A 20,390-nucleotide genomic window follows, 5' to 3' on the forward strand; every position below is an offset into this window, starting at 1 on the left:
TTGAGGAATGATTTTCTGGCAGAGATTTAGATTTCTCTCTGTGCGTGTCACATGACTAACAGTAAGTGCAGTGTACAAAAGTGCATGCACTGAAACTGAACTCAAGCTAAAGCTAAAAGACAGATTCATGCCGGACAATGAGACAGATCTTTATTTCAGTAGTGAAAAAAGAAAATGGAACATTTAAAAAATGTAAAATCATAGAGGTAGGAGGTAACTTGTCATGGTCCCCGTGCCTGCCCAGCCGGCCTCACAAGGCTACACTTGTGTTTTTGCTTTTTCTCTCTCTCTCCCCTACCTCTCTGCCTGGGCAGAGCTCACTGCTGGCTCCCGCCCTTGGCTCACACACCTGTTGGCGGTCAGCTGATTTCCCGACTACTATTTGAGGCTGGGCCACAGATCTTCTCATCGCTGGATGATTGTGCTACTAACGTTAGTCTCTCTTCCCAGCTCCCGTGGTCTTGTACCTTTACGCCCTACCTTCATGACTTGTGAGTGATTTTTCCCTTTCTTGTTCCAGTTTACCTTCCCGAACCTGTGACCTCCCAGCTGTACGAAAGTGTGTGAGTTGGATGTGAGGACGTGAGCGAGCGTGAGAGAGAGAGCCTTCCCCTAATCCCTTGGAACCCTGGATTTTTCCCCGTCACTGTATATATTATCACACTGGTGTGTAAATAAATGGTGCTCTGAGACGTCAACCTGTTCTGCGCTTGGGTCCCTGCTTTCAGATTGTGACATAACTGAGGGGACCTGCCTGGACAACCTGGATGTAGTAGAGGTGGAAAGGAGGAGAGTTGTACAACAGACAGCCTGAAAAGAAGGGTGACCCCCAGAAGTCAGACAGGTATTAGACCAGGAAAATGTGAATGAAGTGAATCTGACAGCACAGCAATACGTAAGACACGAATATATAGAAGAGATTGACGCTTAACACAAGAGGAAAGATCTTCCTCAGTGAGCTTGTGTACAAACTTCATTCGTAAACAGTGGCTCATCATCCATCATCTGACAGTGAACATTTGCATTCCGGTCAGAATCGGTTTCCTGGTCACTTAAAAACACAAAATTTTCTTCTTCTTCTTCTTTTTCTCAAAAGGTCAGCTCTAATAGACTTTTACAGAAAAAGGCATTGATATGATTCTGCTGCAGAAAAACGATGCCAATGTCTTGGACTCTCAAAGGGAGCAAGACAGAGTCTATGTGTGACTGAAAAGTTGAAGCTGCGAGAAGCACAGGCGGTGAAAAAAAAAAGAGTTTAAAAACTTAAGAGTCAACCATCCAAAGTAAAGGATAGTGCACAAGAGAGGTGAAGAAGAGAATGCAGGGTGATGAGTGACAGAAGGATAGCAGGACGAGTGAAAGGGGAGGTTTACAAGACCTGCTATGATGTGTGAATTTGAAACAGTGGAACGGACAAAAACATAGGAGGCTGTGGTGGAGGTGAAGATGTTAAGCTTTTCATTGGGAATGGCCATAATGGACAGGGTTAGAAATGAGTACAATGGAGGGACAACTCATGTTGAGCGGTTTGGGGACAAAGTTAGAGAAACAAGGCTGGGATGGTTTGGACATGTGCAGAGGACGTGCAGCGGACACGCTGGACAAATGATACTGAATATAGAGCAACCAGACAAAAGTGGAAGACCACAAAGGAGGTCAATGGATGCAGTAAATTTGGACATGCAGAGGGTTGGTGCGACAGAGGTGGGTGATCGAGATAAGCCGAGGTGTAGGTAGAGGACACTATGAGAGGATGTTGCATAAAAACAATCCACTGATTACAGGAAAGTGCACCAAATGTTTTAACATGAAAGCCACACACTACAGCAAGGCTGAGCAAATATTTTAATGCATTTTTTTTCAACAAATGAATTTAACACGATATTGCACCAGAATGAGTCATAAAAGTGTCAATTTGCCATAGAATGAATATTTTAAAAATGGATGAGCCAATTTAATGAGCTAGGTTCTGTTATGAATCTTCAGAATGAGTGAAGCCAAGAGAAAGTGCACAATAATATGGTATAAAAGTAAAGTTACGGGAGAAGTGCCATGAGGATTGCCAGGATTTATACATCGGGGAAACCAAACAACCTCTGGCTAAGCGGATGGCACAACACAGAAGAGCTACCTCGTCAGGCCAGGACTCTGCAGTCTATTTACACCTACAGGCCAGTGGACACTCTTTCAATGATGAGGATGTACACATCCTGGACAGGGAGGAACGCTGGTTTGAGCGCGGAGTCAAGGAGGCCATTTACGTGAAAAGGGAAAGACCATCCCTGAATCGAGGAGGGGACCAAGGGTGCATCTTTCACCATCTTACAATGTTGTGATTGCAGGCATTCCCCAACTCGCTGTGAATGGTACTCATGGCCTTTGATCAGTGGGCTTTGATCAATGATCATGAGAATTTGTGTATTAATGATCAAGGAACTGACCTCCCAGCCCATTGTTCCTTCAGTGGACTAGCTTCAGTCATTATACAAATGTACTGTTTATAAGATTGGGGAAACCTGCAGTCAGCTGAGACTGAAGAAGTCACTTTGATGAGTGACGAAACATTTCTCCCACTGAAAATGCTGCGTCCGGATGAACAGAATCAACTTTTGGAGATAAAGTTAATGCTGTTTGCCATCTGTTTACTTTTCTGAGGACTCTCATTTTTTTGCATGCCACGCAAGTGCAGTGCACTCAACAGAACTAAAATGAGCAATGCAACTGTACAACAACCTCATCTGAATGTTTACTCTTATGCACACGCATGTAAACCAAGGATCCAGGACTCTTGCCAGAACCCAATAAAAAGGTCAATGACACTGAGATTTAATACATTTTTTATTCTCTATATGCATTATGTTTGAATTCATTCAAACAAATTACTAATGCCACTAAAAGTTCTTCAAACTTATGAAAAGGGACAGCCACCCTTTATGCAGCGTGGACATTTTTGGGGTTACTTACAGCAGCCTTCTGCTTAAAATGCATGATACATGGTTTTTTTGCATCATTTGCATGCTAAGTTCTTTATTGCCTATATCTACATCTATAATAATTCCCATTCTATTCTTTCTGTGTATATATATCAATACTCTATGCTTCATCTCATAAACTACAGTCTACACAATGGAGCTGCTGATAACAGTACTTAAGCTATAAACCTGCCAACCATTGATATACACCAAAACCCGGACTTCCTCTCTTGCACATTGTGCTGTATTCAATGTAAGTAATTGAAGCCACGAGTGGCAACGCTACAATAAGTGACCAGATTACATCACTCAGCACCCAAAGGGCACTCGACACCCCACCTCACCCCACCCTCACACCCTCCTGCTACCTCCTTTCCTCATCCAGTAATGTGGCATTGTTCATTATTGATGAGATTGACCTTGAGGAAATCCCGCTTAGCTCTGAAGTGGAGACTGTCAGTCTGACATGTGCTGCCAAGGTAAACAGAGTTAATCAACCAAATCGGTCATCTTTATGCCCGTGTGACACCTTCCTAATGTGGATTTAGGCTCTTAGTCCCCATCAGAATTCAGGAATGCAAAACTAAGACTGGAACTGGCACTGGGAACACTGGGGACGTAATGTTGGGAGCAGAGTAGTCTTCCTCCCTCCATCCTGTATTAGTCTCTGAGGCCGAGCTTGAGTCGCTCTCCTCTTTTCAGCAGGAACCCCCCACTGGGTGAGGCATTGCTTTCAAAGAATTCAAATGTACAGCGTGACCCACAATTCTTTTCTCTGTAGGTCGGGTGTGAGAACGGGGCCTGCAAGTTGGCTTCAATGTGTTTTTTGAGGGAGGGAAAGTGTATAGAAAAGATTCAGCCCAAAGAAGGGAACCGCCGACCCAAGCGCCTAATGGCTGTTAACAGTTAATGATGTACATTTAACCCACGAACTCTGCTGGGCTTCCTGCAGGGTGGTGCAGTGTTTCGTGCAGGTCTTGTACCATATGCATTGTGAGTACCTAATTAACCTTATAAGGACAGCTGGAGCATATAGCCAATCCAATGCCATTTGGGAATACTACATGCAGAATAAAGAGTCTCCATCTCTGCACATTTTCAATTTATCCTTAAAAGAAATTCATTTTTACCTCTGGTACTGTCTGAAGATTCACACACAGAAATAGAACATTTTTGTTGTGAATTCCCTGGTGAAAGAATGCTGCCATGTTATCAGAAAAGAAAGAAAAACAATTTTGGGTCCAGCTCAAAGTGGGAAATATTTGGACTCCACGAATTAAACTAGGAGACATTTTACCCGAGTACACAATAGGTGTTGTGATGCGTATTACCCATTGTCTATTGTCATATTCCCCCAGCTTCACCCTGTGTTACCCAACAACACATCCATTTGACTATTACTGGAAAAAACATGGAGTGAACCAGAGAATCTGTAACTTTTTTGTTTTCATACACATCCCTCCAGCAAGTCCTTTGTCTGGCTTTGGTCTGCATTGGCAGGGTGGTGACACTCAAGGCTTCGTAAAAAGAACTGATAAAAGAGAAGATGGCACAAAGCCTGTCAGTTAGCTTGCCAGTACAACAGAGGCTGTGCAGAGAATGTCTCCTCTTACTTTGCCTTTTTTCCCTTTCTTTCCTGTTGATTCTTTTATTTGCCACTGGTTGAATATATATTTATATAATGTCATGTTTAGAAAATGTTAATGTTAAATAATATATACTGAATCCTAATATATCTGCGTTTACTTTTGATTTCCTAATAACATAGACAAATGTTTGCAAACTGAATACAAGCAGTAGATTCAGTTTGCACAGGGCTGATATGATATGATATCAGAAAGCCCTGGATGTACCTCTTGTTAGCAGGGATCAGTTGGATCTCCTGTTTTTTGTGGCTTTCAACCAAATGTAACTGTTTTCAATTACAAAATGGGATTTCCATCACTAATATATAATGTTTCTAATCAGACTTAAGGTCATCACCATATGCTTTAGATTTCCTTGGCGACATGGTGGACTAGGATGTACACAGGATCAGTAAATCTAGGAGGCTAAAAAAAGGCAAATATCCCAGATTTGCAGAGCAAGATTCTTTGTGGGTTATTAAAAAAAATGCTTCTGTTGTGATTATAGAGGCACATCTAAACTCTCATTCAGTTCTTTTCTTTTTTCTTGGGGGGGTGGGGTATCATCTGTTCTTCTCCTGCACTAAACTCACAGATGTGCAACAGTGCAGCCTTTGTTTTATGACTACTACTATTATGTGAGTCAAGCTGCAGAGCTTTGTCTGTAGCATAACCTCACAGTTCATTGATGACTATTTGAAACATACAGTAGAAGAATGACTGTTTGCTTCCCTTGTCTCATAGGCTTTCTCCATCCTGCCCTCTCATCCACCTGCACATTCTAATGAGGTGATCACAGCACTTAAATACCAGACTGTGATCACATTGCATGCTTGCCCCATGTGTACACTTTCCTCTCTTTGTTAGCCCACAGCCTCACGCACATATGGAGGCCTGGGCTGTTTCCTGCAGCCAAACAGAGGGATGTATGTTTCTAATTATAAACTTGATCTCAGGTTAAACACACTCTCTGCTGGCCACCGCAGTAACCAGGATTTATGGTGCCAACGTTTGGGCTCTCACCCCAGAAACCAAGCAGTGAAGCTGATCTGTTGCTGTGTCGTTCACACGGGGAGAAAATAAATCTAAGGCAACAAATCTAGTTAGACGTGTGCGTCACTTTCGTATTTGTGTTGGCTTCTCAAATATAAACTTAACCTGTCTAAGTGTGAGCGCAAAATGTTTCTTAATAGGCCATTGCAGGGAGGCCAGGAATGCACTTTGAATGGCAGTTACTGTTTGCTAGTTGGAAATGTGCTAAAAACAAGGTGGAGTGGTTTTATTTCCTTTCTAATGGTAAGATTAAGGTATTTGGTTAAGGCCATGCAAATGTTTCATTACTTGTAAATTAAATTTAATTATTTTACTAACTAGTTTTCTGGCCAAGGATGGTACATTCATGAAAAAATATTTCAGCAAATATGTTTTGACTGGTCAACTCACACTAATGAAGAAACCCAAGAAAGTATTTGTTAAAAAAGGACTAAACAGACAAACCATACCATGTTTTTCTGAGCTAATCACTTTGAGCTCTCCATAATAAACAGACCTGAGACTTTATCCGACTGTTGGTCAGAAAGCAAATATGTGTATTTCCCAAAATGAGGAACTACATACTTAAAAGCATCTGGCAAAAATATCAGTGCAGTGCTTTTCAACATGAATGTTGTGCAAAATTTAAAAAGTACAGTACTGTGCAAAAGACTTGGTTCCCTTTGTTTCTTTATATTTTCCTTCCAAGGAGCCAGATTTTGTTGTAATTTTAAAGTGATCTTGAGCAATAGTTATCGAGTGTTTCTGGACATTTTTCTTTGGCTTCTTTTTTACCGATTTTCAGTCCAGTGCTTGTACCTTCAAGGTTCAAGGTTCAAGGTTCTTCATTTGTCACATGCGTAGTTATACAAGTATAACACACAGTGAAATGTAACCTGACACGCTCCTCGACATGAGCAAAAATGGGGGGGGGGGGGGGGGGTAGAGGAAGAACATTATATATATATATATAGTATATACATTGGGTGAATGTGCAGTAGTAGCACCTGTACCTGACCATTTTCAGAGTAATGCTTTTTAGGGAACAAACATAATTAGCTCCCATTTCTTTAGTCGAATTGATGAAAAAACAAAAATAACACAGTTTGATAGACATAAAACAGTATTTTTGCAGCAGCAAGAGTCCAAAAATACAAAGAGCAATTAGCCAAAGGTATCTACAGCAGATGAACAGTATCTGAAAGTCCTTACCTTAAGAAGTATGGGGGGGAAATCCAGAAAAGACCTGACACAGGACTTGAGAGATGCATCTCGTCCTTCAGTTGATTATTCTACTGTTCACTGAAGCTTCATCAGAAATATTCCCAGCGGTTTGCATCAAGAAGAAGGGAAACAAGGGGAAGGGGCTGAGGTATACCAATTTACATAAATCTAGCCTGAAAGTTGCAACAGGTCTGATGGAGAGATGAATGTAAAATCTTTGGTTCAAGTATAAATATGTACAGAGGAGACTGGATATATGCCTCTGTCATGGTTTGGGGCTGAATTTCAGCCAGTGGCTTTCAGGATCTTGTTAGAGTTGATGGAACTATGAACACAGAAAAGGACCGTCAGATTTTGATCCACCATATGTTACGGTTTGGAAAAAGTGAGGCTGGCAAAAGCTTCATTTTTCAGCCTGACAATAACCCCAAACACACTGCCAGTAAAAACATACCTGGATAGAAAAACAGACAATGAAACACCATCAGTCATGGATTGGCCAGTCATGAATCGTATTGACGTAGAAGGGTGCAATAGAAATATTCAAAGAAGAGCTAAAATGTCCTTCAAGAAACTTGGAGAACTATTTCTGAAGACTACTTCAAGAAATCTCAAGAAAGCTACCTGATAGAGTTAAGACTTTAGTGAAGAATAGTTGGTCTAACCAAATACTGACTTTCTGGTTTTGCCTTATATACTGTGTTTCCATGCATGGTTGAATATATAATCCAATAAAGCATTGCACCTATTTCCAGTTTTCCTAGCGAAATATAAAGGTTCAGTTCAGTTCAGTTCAGTTCAGTTCATTTTTATTTCAAACATTTCAAACATGTGCCTTCACAATCATTACAAAATATCATTCCATTATTTGTTTGAAAAGGAGTAGGCTGAAGTATTTACTTATTTGTCCCTACCCCCTCAAGTTTTACCTCTCATTCATTAAATTTTTTTTTTGTCTTAAATTAAACAAACAACATATGAAACATATAAACATATGAAGTAAAACAAAACATAACATACATAAATCAAAAACAAGAAATTAGCAAGCCCCACCACAGTATAGTTTCTTTCATATGAAAAATACAGAATGTGTATATTTGCAGATACACAAGTTATGGAAAAACAACAAACCAAAACAAAACAAAAAAACAACCAAAAAAGAACCGCAACACCATTACCAGCAACATTACCATCCTGGGTTAACCCCGTTTTCTTCATTCTTATACTTATTTAAAATTAGGTTTTTATATTTTACTTTAAACTGTTTTATGTTTTGACTGTCTTTTATTTCTTCTGTTAGACTGTTCCATAATTTAACTCCTGCAATTGAGATTGACATAGTTCTTAAAGTTGTTCTAGCACTTTGTATTTTTAAATTCCATTTCCCTCTTAAGTTATACCCACCTTCTCTTTCTATGAACAATTTACAGATTTCTTTGGGAAGCAATTTATTTCTGACTTTATACATTATTTGCGCTGTTTTAAGCTTCACCAAGTCTTGGAATTTAATAGCTTGCATTTTGACAAAGAGTGCATTTGTATGGTCCCTGTACCCTACATTATTTATTAATCTAATGGCCCTTTTCTGTATTATAGTTATTGTTTGTGTGTTACTTTTGTATGTGTTTCCCCAGACCTCTACACAGTAGCTCATATATGGCAGTAGTAAAGCACAGTATAAAATGTGCAGTGCTTTCTGATCCAACATATGCTTTGCTTTTCCCAGGACGGCAATGCCCCGTGCCAATTTCCCCCGAACATAAGTAATGTGTGGCTTCCAACAGAGCTTGTGGTCAATGATCACCCCAAGAAATTTTATTTCATTTACTCTTTCTAAATATACATTGTCAACACATATTTCTACTTCGATGTTTTTCTTTTGGTTTCCAAACAACATAAATTTGGTTTTATCGAGATTCAATGATAATTTATTTATATCAAACCACTTCTTTAATATCGTTAATTCCTGTGTGATCATTTCCAAAACCTGTGGCAATTCCCCACCTGCACACAGTATATTTGTGTCATCTGCAAATATTACAAACTTTAAAATCTCCGATACTCTGCAGATATCATTTAAGTACATAATAAACATTTTTGGACCCAGTACTGAACCTTGAGGTACTCCACAAGCTATATCCATCAAATTAGATTTATATTCATTTATTTGTACATATTGTTGCCTATTCCCTACATAGCTTTTTAACCATTCCAAAACCACTCCCCTAAACCCGTACTTTTCCAGTTTTTTTAATAGAATTTCATGATTAACAGTATCAAACGCCTTCTTTAGATCTAAGAAAACTCCGAGCGCATACCTCTTATTATCCATACATTCCGTTATCTTTTCCATTAGATCTATCAGTGCCAAAGCTGTTGATCTGTTGTTTCTGAACCCATACTGACTATCTGTCATTAATTCATATTTTTCCACAAAACTGTCAAATCTTTTTATGAAGAGTTTTTCCAGTATCTTAGAGAACTGGGAGAGTATTGACACTGGTCTATAGTTTGTAAAATGATGTCTTTCACCGGTTTTGTAAATGGGAATAACTTTAGCAACTTTCATTTTTTGTGGAAAAACTCCTTTTTGAAACGACAAGTTGAATATATATTTTAATGGTTTTACGATACCATCAATAACTGTCTTTACCGTTACCATATCAATATCATTCCAGTCTGTACTGGTTTTGTTCTTAAGTCCTCTAACCATGTCATAAATCTCTTTCTCTTCCACTGCTCTTAAAAACATTGAGCTACTATTCCTTTCAATATTTTCACCAGTGTCCCTTTCTATTCCATCAACCTTTATTTCTTCTGCCAGTTTTGGCCCTATGTTTACGAAGAATTCATTAAAGCCATTTACTATCTCCTCCATGTTATTAATACTTCTTGTCCCTTCTATAAAGTACCCAGGGTAATCATTATTCCTTGTTTCATTTTTGATTATTCTGTTTAATACATTCCATATATCTCTTGTGTTATCTTTATTGTGTTCTAACCTTTTAATTTAATACTCTCTTTTACAGGATCTCATTATATTAGTTAATTTATTTTTGTAAGTTTTATACTTCATTTCAGTTTCTATTGTTCTCTTTTTTATGAATTCTCGATATAAGGTATTCTTTTTTTTGTAATATTAAACTATTGTCACACCTTATTAACTGCATCCAGAGGGAGATGGTGGTTTATAAAAGATTAGATTATAGCCAATCTGCAACACATGCATTTCAGGTTGAGGGGTTACTCAAGACATTTGCACAGAATTGTATTTAGAGGAATGTCACAACAGCAGGAAGGAATGCCAGTTTGTGTTAGTCAGAAAATGTCAAGGGACTGTTGTTGTTGTTATCCCCAAACAGTATTTGAAATAAACAACATCTAAAATGTGATTCAAGCCAAAATGAATCCAGCTCTGGATTATTTTAGCTTGAGTCTTTTCATTATTCAAAATAAGAGGAAATCCTTCAGAGACAGGAAGGTTTCCCTTTTGTGTAATAAAGATCCAAAATGTTATGCCAAAAACAATCTGGAATGTGGTAAACAATATAGGGGCACGCACTACCCGCATGACACACGTGTGACTACGGGGTCTTGGCGTGGCTGGAAGTTCATCATAGTAGAGTCATGCAAACCCCAGGGAGCGATGGGCTTAGTTTAGCACCTACAGGGAGTTGTACAAACACGATAGTATCCAGGTTGCACTGTGGTAAATGCCTGCCTGGCACAACACAAGCCCCATTTGGCATACTCAGGCGTATTACACATCAGTTCAAAAAAGCTGTGCATGCCTTCCTATATATTGTTAATGACTAACGAATCAGAGAAAAGCAGCCAAAATATTCATAAACACAGGAAATTGTATTCAATCTAACAACAAAATCACTTGGGAGGCAATGGAGTCGAGGTCAGTGTAATATTGTTGATCATAGGAAGCTCGTCTCAGAGTGTTAACAATGACCAAACAAACAAAGGTGGGTCTGCAGTTGGACGCTTCGGATCAGGACAGCAACAAGTACAAGTGGGGCTTTCCTACAATCGAGTGGAGCTCCGGGGCCTGCTTCAAAACATGAAACAAGCGCTTCGAGCTGCCAGAATCCTTTTCAATACCCTGAGGTTTTTGCAAAGGAAAAAATTCCAATCGAGTATACCTTTGTTCCTTTGTTCATGTTCTCAAGTGTTCTTCTGGGAGCCCATAGGTGAACTGAGGGTGTTCTTTATCCAGGGTGTGACTGCAACCACAAAAGGTAGTTCCCATCTTAGACACATGTATAGATTATCAAAACAGCAAATTAACCCAGCCAGAAGAGGAATATGACAAAAGCATGTTAACAATACATTTCCCATGGAATGTCGGGTGATGCAAGAGATGTGTTTATGACTTTGCATCTCTCAAATCCTGAAGAAGCAATAAAATAAGTAAATAGAATATTAAATAGTATAAAGCATAAAACTAACACTGGGGTTAGATATACTAAATTGAATTATAGTGTTTACATTCATAGTTTTTCACTGATGGATTTCGACATATTGTGCTGTTTTAGGAGCGTCTTTTGGCATTCTCTAGTTTTTTCTTGATTAGCCGCCCAGAGACAATAGGACATTTATTTTAAATCATGTTCTTCTAAAGTGAATCTTAATCTTAATTGATTCATTTCAAAAGAACACAACTTGATTAAAAGATCACACCGAGCTGTTCTATCAGTACAGAGCTGCTTAATTCATTTCCGGGAACACCAGAGAGGCGTTACATGGAGTCTAGTGACACCTGGCGGTGTAGACAATACACTACACTACACAAAAGGCTAGTGGTAAGTGGAGTTACATGTGCTCTTAGCAGAGGGGTTATGCTATGAAGGAACCTTTGCACAGCCAGGTTTTCTTTGCCTAAACTGGCTCGACAAAACTTCGAAGTCCAGTTGGAGATACGGTATCACCGTTATGAACTTTCTCTGTTAAGAAAGACTTTCTGTTGCATTTTTTTTTCATTGGGGCAGAAAAAGATTAATGCTGCCTAAAATACTTAATCTTTGGATTTACCGAGGGGTAAAATAAACAGTTTAATTCAAATTATGTTATTCTCAATGCTGTTGTTTATTTTAAGGAGATTGCTGCACATGGCAGCTCTGAAACTTCAAATTTATACATTCAAACATCGCTGTTAATATAGTTTAATAAAGGAGATGTGGAAACTGCTTCAATTTGTCGCCATATGAAGATGAAATTGATTTTACTGATTGAACAGGTGTTCTTTGTGTGTTCTGTATTAACAAAGAAAAAGAAAGAGAGGAGGATGGATGGAGGACAGCTGGAGTCTGGAATCTGGAAGTACAGAGAATTACCACGGAGGAAATGAGGGCAGCTAAGAAGAGCTATGAGGATGAAGAGAGGAAAACTTGTTGGTACAGATGACAGAACTATAGAGGTATGGGAGATGTCTAGGAGAGAGGGCAGCTGGCTTTATAATGGAGTGAAGTGTGGTGCTGATTTTCAAGAACAAGGGTGATGTGCTGTAGGAATTACAAAGGGATAAAGTTGTTAAGGACTTTGCTGATAACAGAGGCTTGCAAAGAACACAACAGATGTGATGTTTGTTTAAGAGTGTTGATGGGGAAGTACAGGAGTTTGCTCCAAGTCAGGAGTTTCACTACAAATCTAGATATCAAAGATATTGTGACAAAGGAGGGATTGTGGTACTGTATGACGAAGTCAGGAGTGGCAGAGACATATTTGAGGGTGGTGCAGGCCATGTAAGAGAACAACAAGACACTAATGAGGTGTGTGGTAGGACTGAGAAATGGGTTCAAGGTGGGAGTGGGATTACTTGTCCACAAGTAAGGAGGAGAGTGCAACCACGGTGGTTTGGGTGGAAATAAATGTCAGGGCTGATATGTGACAAGGAAGATTTACAAGACGATGGATCATCTGCCTCGAGGCAGATGACGTTCTCCACAGCTTGTCCAGATGCTTTCACATCTTTCACAGGTGCTCAGGGTGTACCTGCTGTCATCTGTGAAAAGCACAGTGGTGCCAGTGGTGGATCTAACAATCCCACTATTCTATGGCAAATTCCAATCAGGCTCAGGCTCTTGAGACTGCACTGGAAGACACAGCGAACCTTCTGGAACGTGTCATATTAATGTGTCATCCTGGAGGAGTTGGACTACCTGTGCAACCTTTGCAATTCCAAGTATCGCCTTATGCTACCAGTAGTTACAGATGAAGACGGTAAAGAAAAAAAATGTCAGTGACCTCCACTTGTCAAACCATTCCTGTTTTGGGCATTGTCTGTTTGTTGCTGCTCTAATGCATCTGCTTTGAATTTCATTAACACCAAAGCAGCTGAAACTGCTAGTCTGCTATTTAGCTGACCAGATGAGTATCACAGAGGTTTAATTGACTGTATGCATTTTTGAACAGTGTATAAGTAGGCTAGAGTGTAAGTGCCATCATATACACCTATCTTCAATTAAACCACAACCCACAGGAGCTAAACAAACAAATAACCGAAATACGTGACTAATACGTGACTAAATTTAAGCCGTTGTACATCAATAAGGATAAATACCAATCAAGAGTATCAAAACAACAAACGAACCTTTGATTGGTGTATAAGCTGAGGACTTAACCAATCAGAATGCACCTCAACTAAAGGGAACCCACCGATTGGTTTGTTGTCACGCGTGCCCCGTGAACGTTGAATCCTGCTGTTTGGGGACGAGCAGTGCAGGCGGTGTTGTGACAAGGTGAGTTAGCTTTTCATTGTCGTATCCCTAAAACATTGTAATAACACGCTGTTTGTGTTTGTGTTCACACACACAGAGCGGGTCTTTAACGTGTGAGCAGCACAGTGTAACTATAACGGTAGCTACTTACGAAACACACGTACGTGCAGCGTCAGTTTTGTAACTGTTCCCTTCAGATGTCAGCTGTGGCTATCGGCCTCTGTCTGTGAAATATTTCTCCCAAAACTAAGGTTTTTAAGAAGATGCGTTAAAGGGATAACACAGTAATTCCTTCACCTGGCGCTTGATCAGCTAACAGGGAAATGTGGTGCATTAAAGGACACAAACTGCTTTTGCTGTCACGTTAGAAAGTGATATTGTAACCTTGTAAACAGGCTGTTTAACCGTAACCGTATTAGGCTACACAAGCATATATATATTTTTTACTTTAAATAAATAATTTTAACTGGTGACAAGTTGTTTATTTTGATGATTTAAATCTTTTCTTTTATTTCCTGCTCGTATTTGTTTGTCCTGTACATTTTTCTTTAAATATCTGCCTTTTCTTATTAAGGGCAAAATATAACCAGTATAATGGAAAACGAATTCCCACCAGAGCCCAACAGTGCCAAAAAAGGAAGGGCAATGATTGCTTTGGACGATGACAATGATGATGAAGTTCTCAGGTATGAAGAAAACAAAGTAAATAAGCAGCAATTTATCTTTGCTGCTATTTTGTCATTCAGATAAACGGCTAAGTGTTCTTTTGTGTTGCCCTTCCTGTCCGTTTCTGCTTCACCAAGTCCAACAGACCTGTCTGAGCTGTTGGCCGAGGGGACCAAGGAGGCCCACGACAGAGCAGAGAACTGCCAGTTTGTAAAAGATTTCCTCAGGGGACGCATTAAAAGAGAGCTGTTTAAGGTTTGATTTTTCACTATATAAAGGCAAGAATTAAGGCAGCTAAAGTTGTGAACCAGTGAAAGTAATGAACTACTGTACACAGGAGAGCGTCACACAAAGGTCTTCAGTTTGACCCTGTATATTGAAAGTGCTTAGAGACATAGGCCTACATTTGGTGTTGTCAGTGTGATAAAGTCTCGATCTATGCTTTGCCTTGGTTCTAAGGCATGATCAGAAAAATGCTGCCAAAGAAACTGGCAAAATGTGAGCTGTCTGGAACATCAGTTTATCAAATAAAATCATATTTCACCATTTAACTGTATATTATGTCTAACAGTTTCTGCTAGATGAAACACTTTATGTCTGACTCTGACCCACTTATTCTCCCCTCTTTCCTCCCTCTGCTGTCAGAGAGGCACAGCAGCTCTATATTTTGTCTACTCGGCTATGGAGGAGGAGATTGAGAAGAACAAAGACCATCATCATATCGCTCCAATCTATTTCCCCGTAGAGCTGCACCGGCGTGAGGCCCTGGCCCAGGACCTTGAGTATTTCTATGGAGAAGACTGGGAAAACCAGGTCAGTAGGAAGCATATGGAGGATAAATATGTCAGTCCCAGAGAATGCTGGTCTTTTCTGGCACTTAAGTTATGATTATACAGGTATCATCATCCCAAAAGCTGTATTTAATCAACTGGACTTTCACAGTTGTTCTCTCTCTTCAGATTAGCCTCTCTGCAGGCACCAAGCCTTATGTGGACCGCATCCATGAGGTGGGGGAGAAGGACCCAGTGTTGTTAGTGGCCCACTCCTACACCCGCTACATGGGTGATCTCTCAGGTGGACAGATCCTTAAGAAAGTGGCACAGAGGGCTTTAAAGCTCCCCTCAACAGGAGAAGGTCTCAATTTCTACCAGTTTGAGGGAATCCACAGTCACAAAGGCTTCAAGCAGCTTTACCGAAGCAGGATGAATGAGCTGGAACTGGACGCTGAGACCAAAGACAGGATTGTGGAAGAATCTAATCAGGCTTTTGGCTTCAACATGATGGTGAGGAAACTGCTTATAGGAATTATACAATGTACAGCAATTTGCAAAAAGGTGCATTGTTTGAAAGATAAATTTAAAGTTAATAAATATTTAATTTTATTATTTACAAAAAGGTATTCACAGAACTTGAAGAGCTTGGAAAGACTATCAAAGAGGAGGTCCAAGATGCAGGGTTTGGACACAGTCATGCAGAGATGATGGAGGGTGGAGATATCAACAAGTGTCCATATTATGCAGCTAAAATGGGTAAGAAATGCATCCCCTTTACTGTATTTATGAAATTTTGTTTCTTGCATTTCATTCTGCAGATAGAAAGTTAAAAATTTGGTGCTCAGTTTGATAATAGTTTATAGACTTGCCTTTAAAAGATTGGACAGTGTCATCATGGACTTCAGTTAAAAGGGATCCTTTTAACTGTGGGATGTCTGAGTGCAAAGTGTCAGACCATTCATAGCTACAAAGTTACATGAAGTACCTAATTCAATTATCCTGTTTTTTTCCCTCCTTTTTTCTGTGTTCTCATCTTCATGTCTCCTCTGAACAGCTGTTAGTGGAAATCCTACGCATGCGTGCCAGTTAGCCATGACACTTCTCAGACATCCGCCCTGCCAGGTGGTTCTGGCTGCCTGGATGGCCGCCCTGGCTGGGTTTACTGCCTGGTACTTTATGTGACACAGCTTTCTACTTCAGAAACAGCTTATGTCGGTGAAAGAGCTTTTGCAGTGATGCAGTTGTTTGAAAAGCTATTTTATGATGCATGCACTTTGAGTTAAGCGACACTTTATGGATGTAGAAATATTAAATGCATACTCTTCTGTTATGTTATTAAAATGTTTTTGAACAGTTTTAGTGTTAAGGACTCTTATGAGAGTTGAACACTTGAGGCAAAGTAACCAACCAAGAGAGGACCTTGGTCAGGGAGGACTGTAAATATGCAATAGATTCTAAAAACATGTTTCCACTTTGTTATGGTGGAGTTTTTATTGTATACATTTAAAGATAAATACAGTAAGGTGTGCAAAGACAAAGGAAGAAAAATCTGTTTGAATTCCTTCTGAAGCAACTCAACATTAAAATATTTTGTGAACTAATTCTGTTCTTTGACTTTTTATTGGTCAATTGAAATGTTTAAAGATTTTTTTCTTTCTAATATAAATCGTTTCTTCAACATTTGCATCTGCTATGTTAAAATTCACCAATACTTTGTATGGATCAATTTCAAATCATGTTCTGTGACATGAAAAACATGAAGGAAGAGAAACAAACAAACAAATGTATAAAAGCAAGAGAAAGCCAACAATCCACCCCAAAGGCACATACTGATGAGTCAGATTAAACTGAGTGAGTGCTTATAAATCACGTATTGCGAGTGTTTCTATTGAGTTGATAGGATTGCTGCTGATGTGTAGAATTCACTGGAAACATCTCTGCAGAGTTTTAGGCTGAGAAAGTTCTTACAAATGAGTGTAACTGAAGACATTTGGATTTGAAGTGGACACAAATTTTAATGTTCATGTTTTTTTTTACCTGAAACACCTGTTGTCAAAACGATCTCTACACACTTAACAGCTTTTGTGGAGCGTTCACTAACTGTGTATCAGGTGCACAAGAAGCCTTCATTAAGCAGGATGTAACTAAGCTTTGAGCTCAATCGTCATGGTCAAACTGACGGGAATGTTTTTGGAGTTTTGAAGGTTTTTGATGCAAAAAGATCCCTAAAGTTCAAACAATTCATTTTGCACACACCATGAATTTTTAAACCGTTTTTGGAAATTTGTTTCCCCCTTACACAATGAGAAATGAATTCAGCATATGCATTATTTCAGTTTTCATTAAAGATCTTGAGTTCTTGCAAGCACGAGACACACTTCTCCAAACTTTTCTGAAGTCAGCGATTTTAAAGGATTGCATTTTTGTCATTTCATTTCACCCTGAGACTGAAGCAGATTGGTCTGCTTTTCACCAATATCCATTTACTTTGTCTACATTTAGTCCTTCTGAAACACAAAACATGTCGTGTTTTTCATCCACCATCACATTCACCAGACAAACCGTGCCTCTCTTCTGCTCTGTTCTAATATTATGAATACAATCGTTATCCAAATGATTTGCAAATTTCATGATTGTTTAATTTTTGTCACAGTACAAAAAATAATCCAATCAATCTGGAACTGTCAAGATATGTCAGTCTGGACCGAAGTGGTTAACCAACGTTACATTCACAGACCTCCACATGTGGCTAGCTCTGCTAACGCTGCAATTTTGAACTTCTAGACAAACTAAAATCGGTCCAGGTCCATAATAACAGCGTGAAAGCTGTTCTTTCATGAGACACGTAGAGTCACATGTTTTTTGTTTTGTCTTTTTCAAAGAGGAAATAAAAAGCTTTGTGAAGCTGTGGCCATATGTGGCAATATGTCCATGATACATGTTTGTGCAGTGCTTTTCTACTGTTTCTGAGAACTCGGAAAACATTTATAAAAGCTCTTTATCTATGATACACACGCCTTCATATTTGCAAATCACTTTGACATGAGCCAAGAAACCTGGATCAAATCACCAGCTGGTAGTTAACCCGCTCTACTTCTATTTCTGGATGTCAGAAAACATCTTAACCAAGATAGAACTGAAAACTCACAGGTTCTTAAAAACTCAGCAAGAGAAACTGGTCCCAAAGTGACATTTCTTTGAACCAAACCTGAGGCAAAATGTGTGAATAATTCCCTGTTTCTACAGCCAGGATGCCCCAACCCTAGCCCAGTCAAAAACAATGTTGAAGAATACTTTCTTTAATGCATTTTACACAATAACAGAGTTTTTAGGTTTACACTTTAACCTAACACACAAAAAAAATCAACATCAGGAGGGGACAAATTCTTTGGAGCTTGCAGCAAAAAGGACATGTGGTGTCTGACCTGTGGAGCTATCCTATCATGGTCTGATGATGCAACATGACTATTCGGACAATGTTAGGCCAATCTCACCTGATCTTTTATTTCAGCTGCATACATAGTCACCATTTAGTAAACAACTGTTAACCTACCACAGTCCAGATTTTTTTTTTTTAATGCAATCTTAGTTCTCAACCTTAATTAAGATTAAAAAAATAATAATAATAATAAACCAGTAATTTATCAACTGTGGATGATTCAGATCTATGTCAGCTAAAATATCTTAGATATAAAATATAACAGCAAGCGTCCTCCACTGTATAATGTGTTTTCATTTAGAATATTGTTCATGGACAATAGATGCATCTCTTAATATGTTATGTTTTCATAATACTATTCAGAATACCTCACATTTTTTTTCTAAACAAATAATCATTTTAAACTTCCAAACACCTTTTTAAAAGCCTGTTCATCCACCACACGTCCAAAATGAGTAGAGAAATACAGAGTCTCCTGACTGCTGTATCTCTTAAATTTCAGTATGGTCTCATTTACGGAGTCCCCTGTGTCTCCAATGGTCATGACATCTGACACCGGCAGGTACATATCGTGGCGCTTTCCCCAGAAAGTGAGGTGGGACACTTTGAGGGTGGTCTGAGACGGATCCAGATACATCATTCCCACCACCCTTCTGAAGAAGTAACTGGCAGTATACAGCATAGCACCAGCAAACAGAGCTATCCCTGTCGTGTAGCTGACAAGAAAGGTGGAGGCAGCTCCCTGAAAGTAGAGGACGTACACCGGGGGCAAGATGACCACAGTTATTGCAGTTTGGAGGAGTTTGAGCCTGGACACAGCTCTAAGGAGCTTAATGTATGGCAGGGTGTAAATCATAGTGTACTTCTCTGTGGACACATCCGAGTATTTAACAAAGGCTGTGATTTTGGGGATAACAGGTCCATGTAGGTGTTGCTGAATTGGCCTGAGACTTGGTGAACAAGGCTGCAAACTGGAAGGTGTTCGAGCTGCGGGCAGACTTGATCCTCTGGTGAAGGACAGGACGTGGGGAGTTAATCTGCACCGGAGAAGTGACCTGATCTGTAGAAAGATAAATGACATAAAACAGATAAATTCAACATGACATGTTTGGAGACAAAACTGTTATTATGTTGATGATATAGAATATAGAATATTTGATTAGCTAACATCTATGAGAACAAACTGACTACACCACTTAATAAAATAACTCCTGGATCAGCCAACTGATGCATCAAAAATTAACTTTAACACAAACCAAGACAAAACGTACACAAACACCTTAGACTAGATCCCCGTTAACAAAATAACTTTAAAAAATAAGTTTAAAAAAACTGCAAATTCTCTGTCAGTATTTCCTAACATAGTTCATCAATACTGTACATATGGTCTTTAACAATAAAGCTGACTTTGATCTTGCAAACCTTCCCCGTCACTCTTGCTGCTATCCTCCCGTCATATATCACCTCTGGCCTTCATCTCCACCCACTCCACCCTGTCTGTACTCTCTACTTCACTTATTTTGTGCACTGTACGTTGTTATTGCAGTAATATACAAAATATAATATTGTGCAGTTGCTTAAAAAAATACAAGTGGTATACCCAGACGAACACTTGCAGTATATGTACAGCAGCTGTTGTGTAGCCGCTGTGTGGAATAAAACAACCTGAAGGTGCACATGTCTTGACTGAGCTGTCACCAATGACTGTAGAAAACACACAGCCCTGGCACAGCACTAATGACCTTCTGTGGCTAAAAATTAATCTTACTGATAATAAAAGTCAATGCTGGATAAGAGTTTGGATATAAAACGAGGCTTACCATGATCAGAGACCGGCTAAATGAAAGAAAAATGCAAAAACAAGAAAGATGGATCACCAAATGATATGAATGGGAGCTAACAGGAAGCAGTTATGCGGTGCAACCCGGATGTGC

At 39.3% G+C, this 20,390-nt stretch overlaps 2 protein-coding genes across 2 annotated transcripts; one reads left to right on the forward strand and one right to left on the reverse strand.

The window, feature by feature from the left end:
• The first annotated feature begins 13,485 nt into the window (after positions 1-13,485).
• Positions 13,486-16,611, forward strand: hmox2a (heme oxygenase 2a). Its single transcript, XM_085410383.1, has 7 exons — positions 13,486-13,599; positions 14,153-14,264; positions 14,382-14,499; positions 14,890-15,057; positions 15,204-15,527; positions 15,641-15,773; positions 16,072-16,611. Exons 2-7 carry the CDS (start codon positions 14,173-14,175, stop codon positions 16,197-16,199), a joined length of 963 nt encoding a protein of 320 aa, XP_085266509.1. The 5' UTR covers positions 13,486-13,599; positions 14,153-14,172; the 3' UTR covers positions 16,200-16,611.
• Positions 16,612-17,168: 557 nt separating this feature from the next.
• tmem186 (transmembrane protein 186) lies at positions 17,169-20,382 on the reverse strand. The gene is made up of 2 exons (XM_085410387.1): positions 20,277-20,382; positions 17,169-19,516 (listed from the first exon to the last, which is right to left on the reverse strand). Exons 1-2 carry the CDS (start codon positions 20,277-20,279, stop codon positions 18,851-18,853), a joined length of 669 nt encoding a protein of 222 aa, XP_085266513.1. The 5' UTR covers positions 20,280-20,382; the 3' UTR covers positions 17,169-18,850.
• Between the last annotated feature and the right edge of the window lie 8 nt (positions 20,383-20,390).

Source organism: Rhamphochromis longiceps, linkage group LG6 (assembly GCF_057381845.1).
Source record: "Rhamphochromis longiceps isolate RC_006_pf linkage group LG6, R_longiceps_female_GT1.1, whole genome shotgun sequence".
In the NCBI taxonomy this organism is placed as follows: domain Eukaryota; kingdom Metazoa; phylum Chordata; class Actinopteri; order Cichliformes; family Cichlidae; genus Rhamphochromis; species Rhamphochromis longiceps.

Bases quoted from the DNA above. Each gene is read 5' to 3' on its own strand.
- hmox2a (XM_085410383.1), top strand. From the start codon at position 14,173: ATGGAAAACGAATTCCCACCAGAGCCCAACAGTGCCAAAAAAGGAAGG. The intron at 14,500-14,889 runs GTTTGATTTTTC...CTCTGCTGTCAG, and splicing joins TTAAAAGAGAGCTGTTTAAG to AGAGGCACAGCAGCTCTATA. The intron at 15,774-16,071 runs GTAAGAAATGCA...TCCTCTGAACAG, and splicing joins ATATTATGCAGCTAAAATGG to CTGTTAGTGGAAATCCTACG.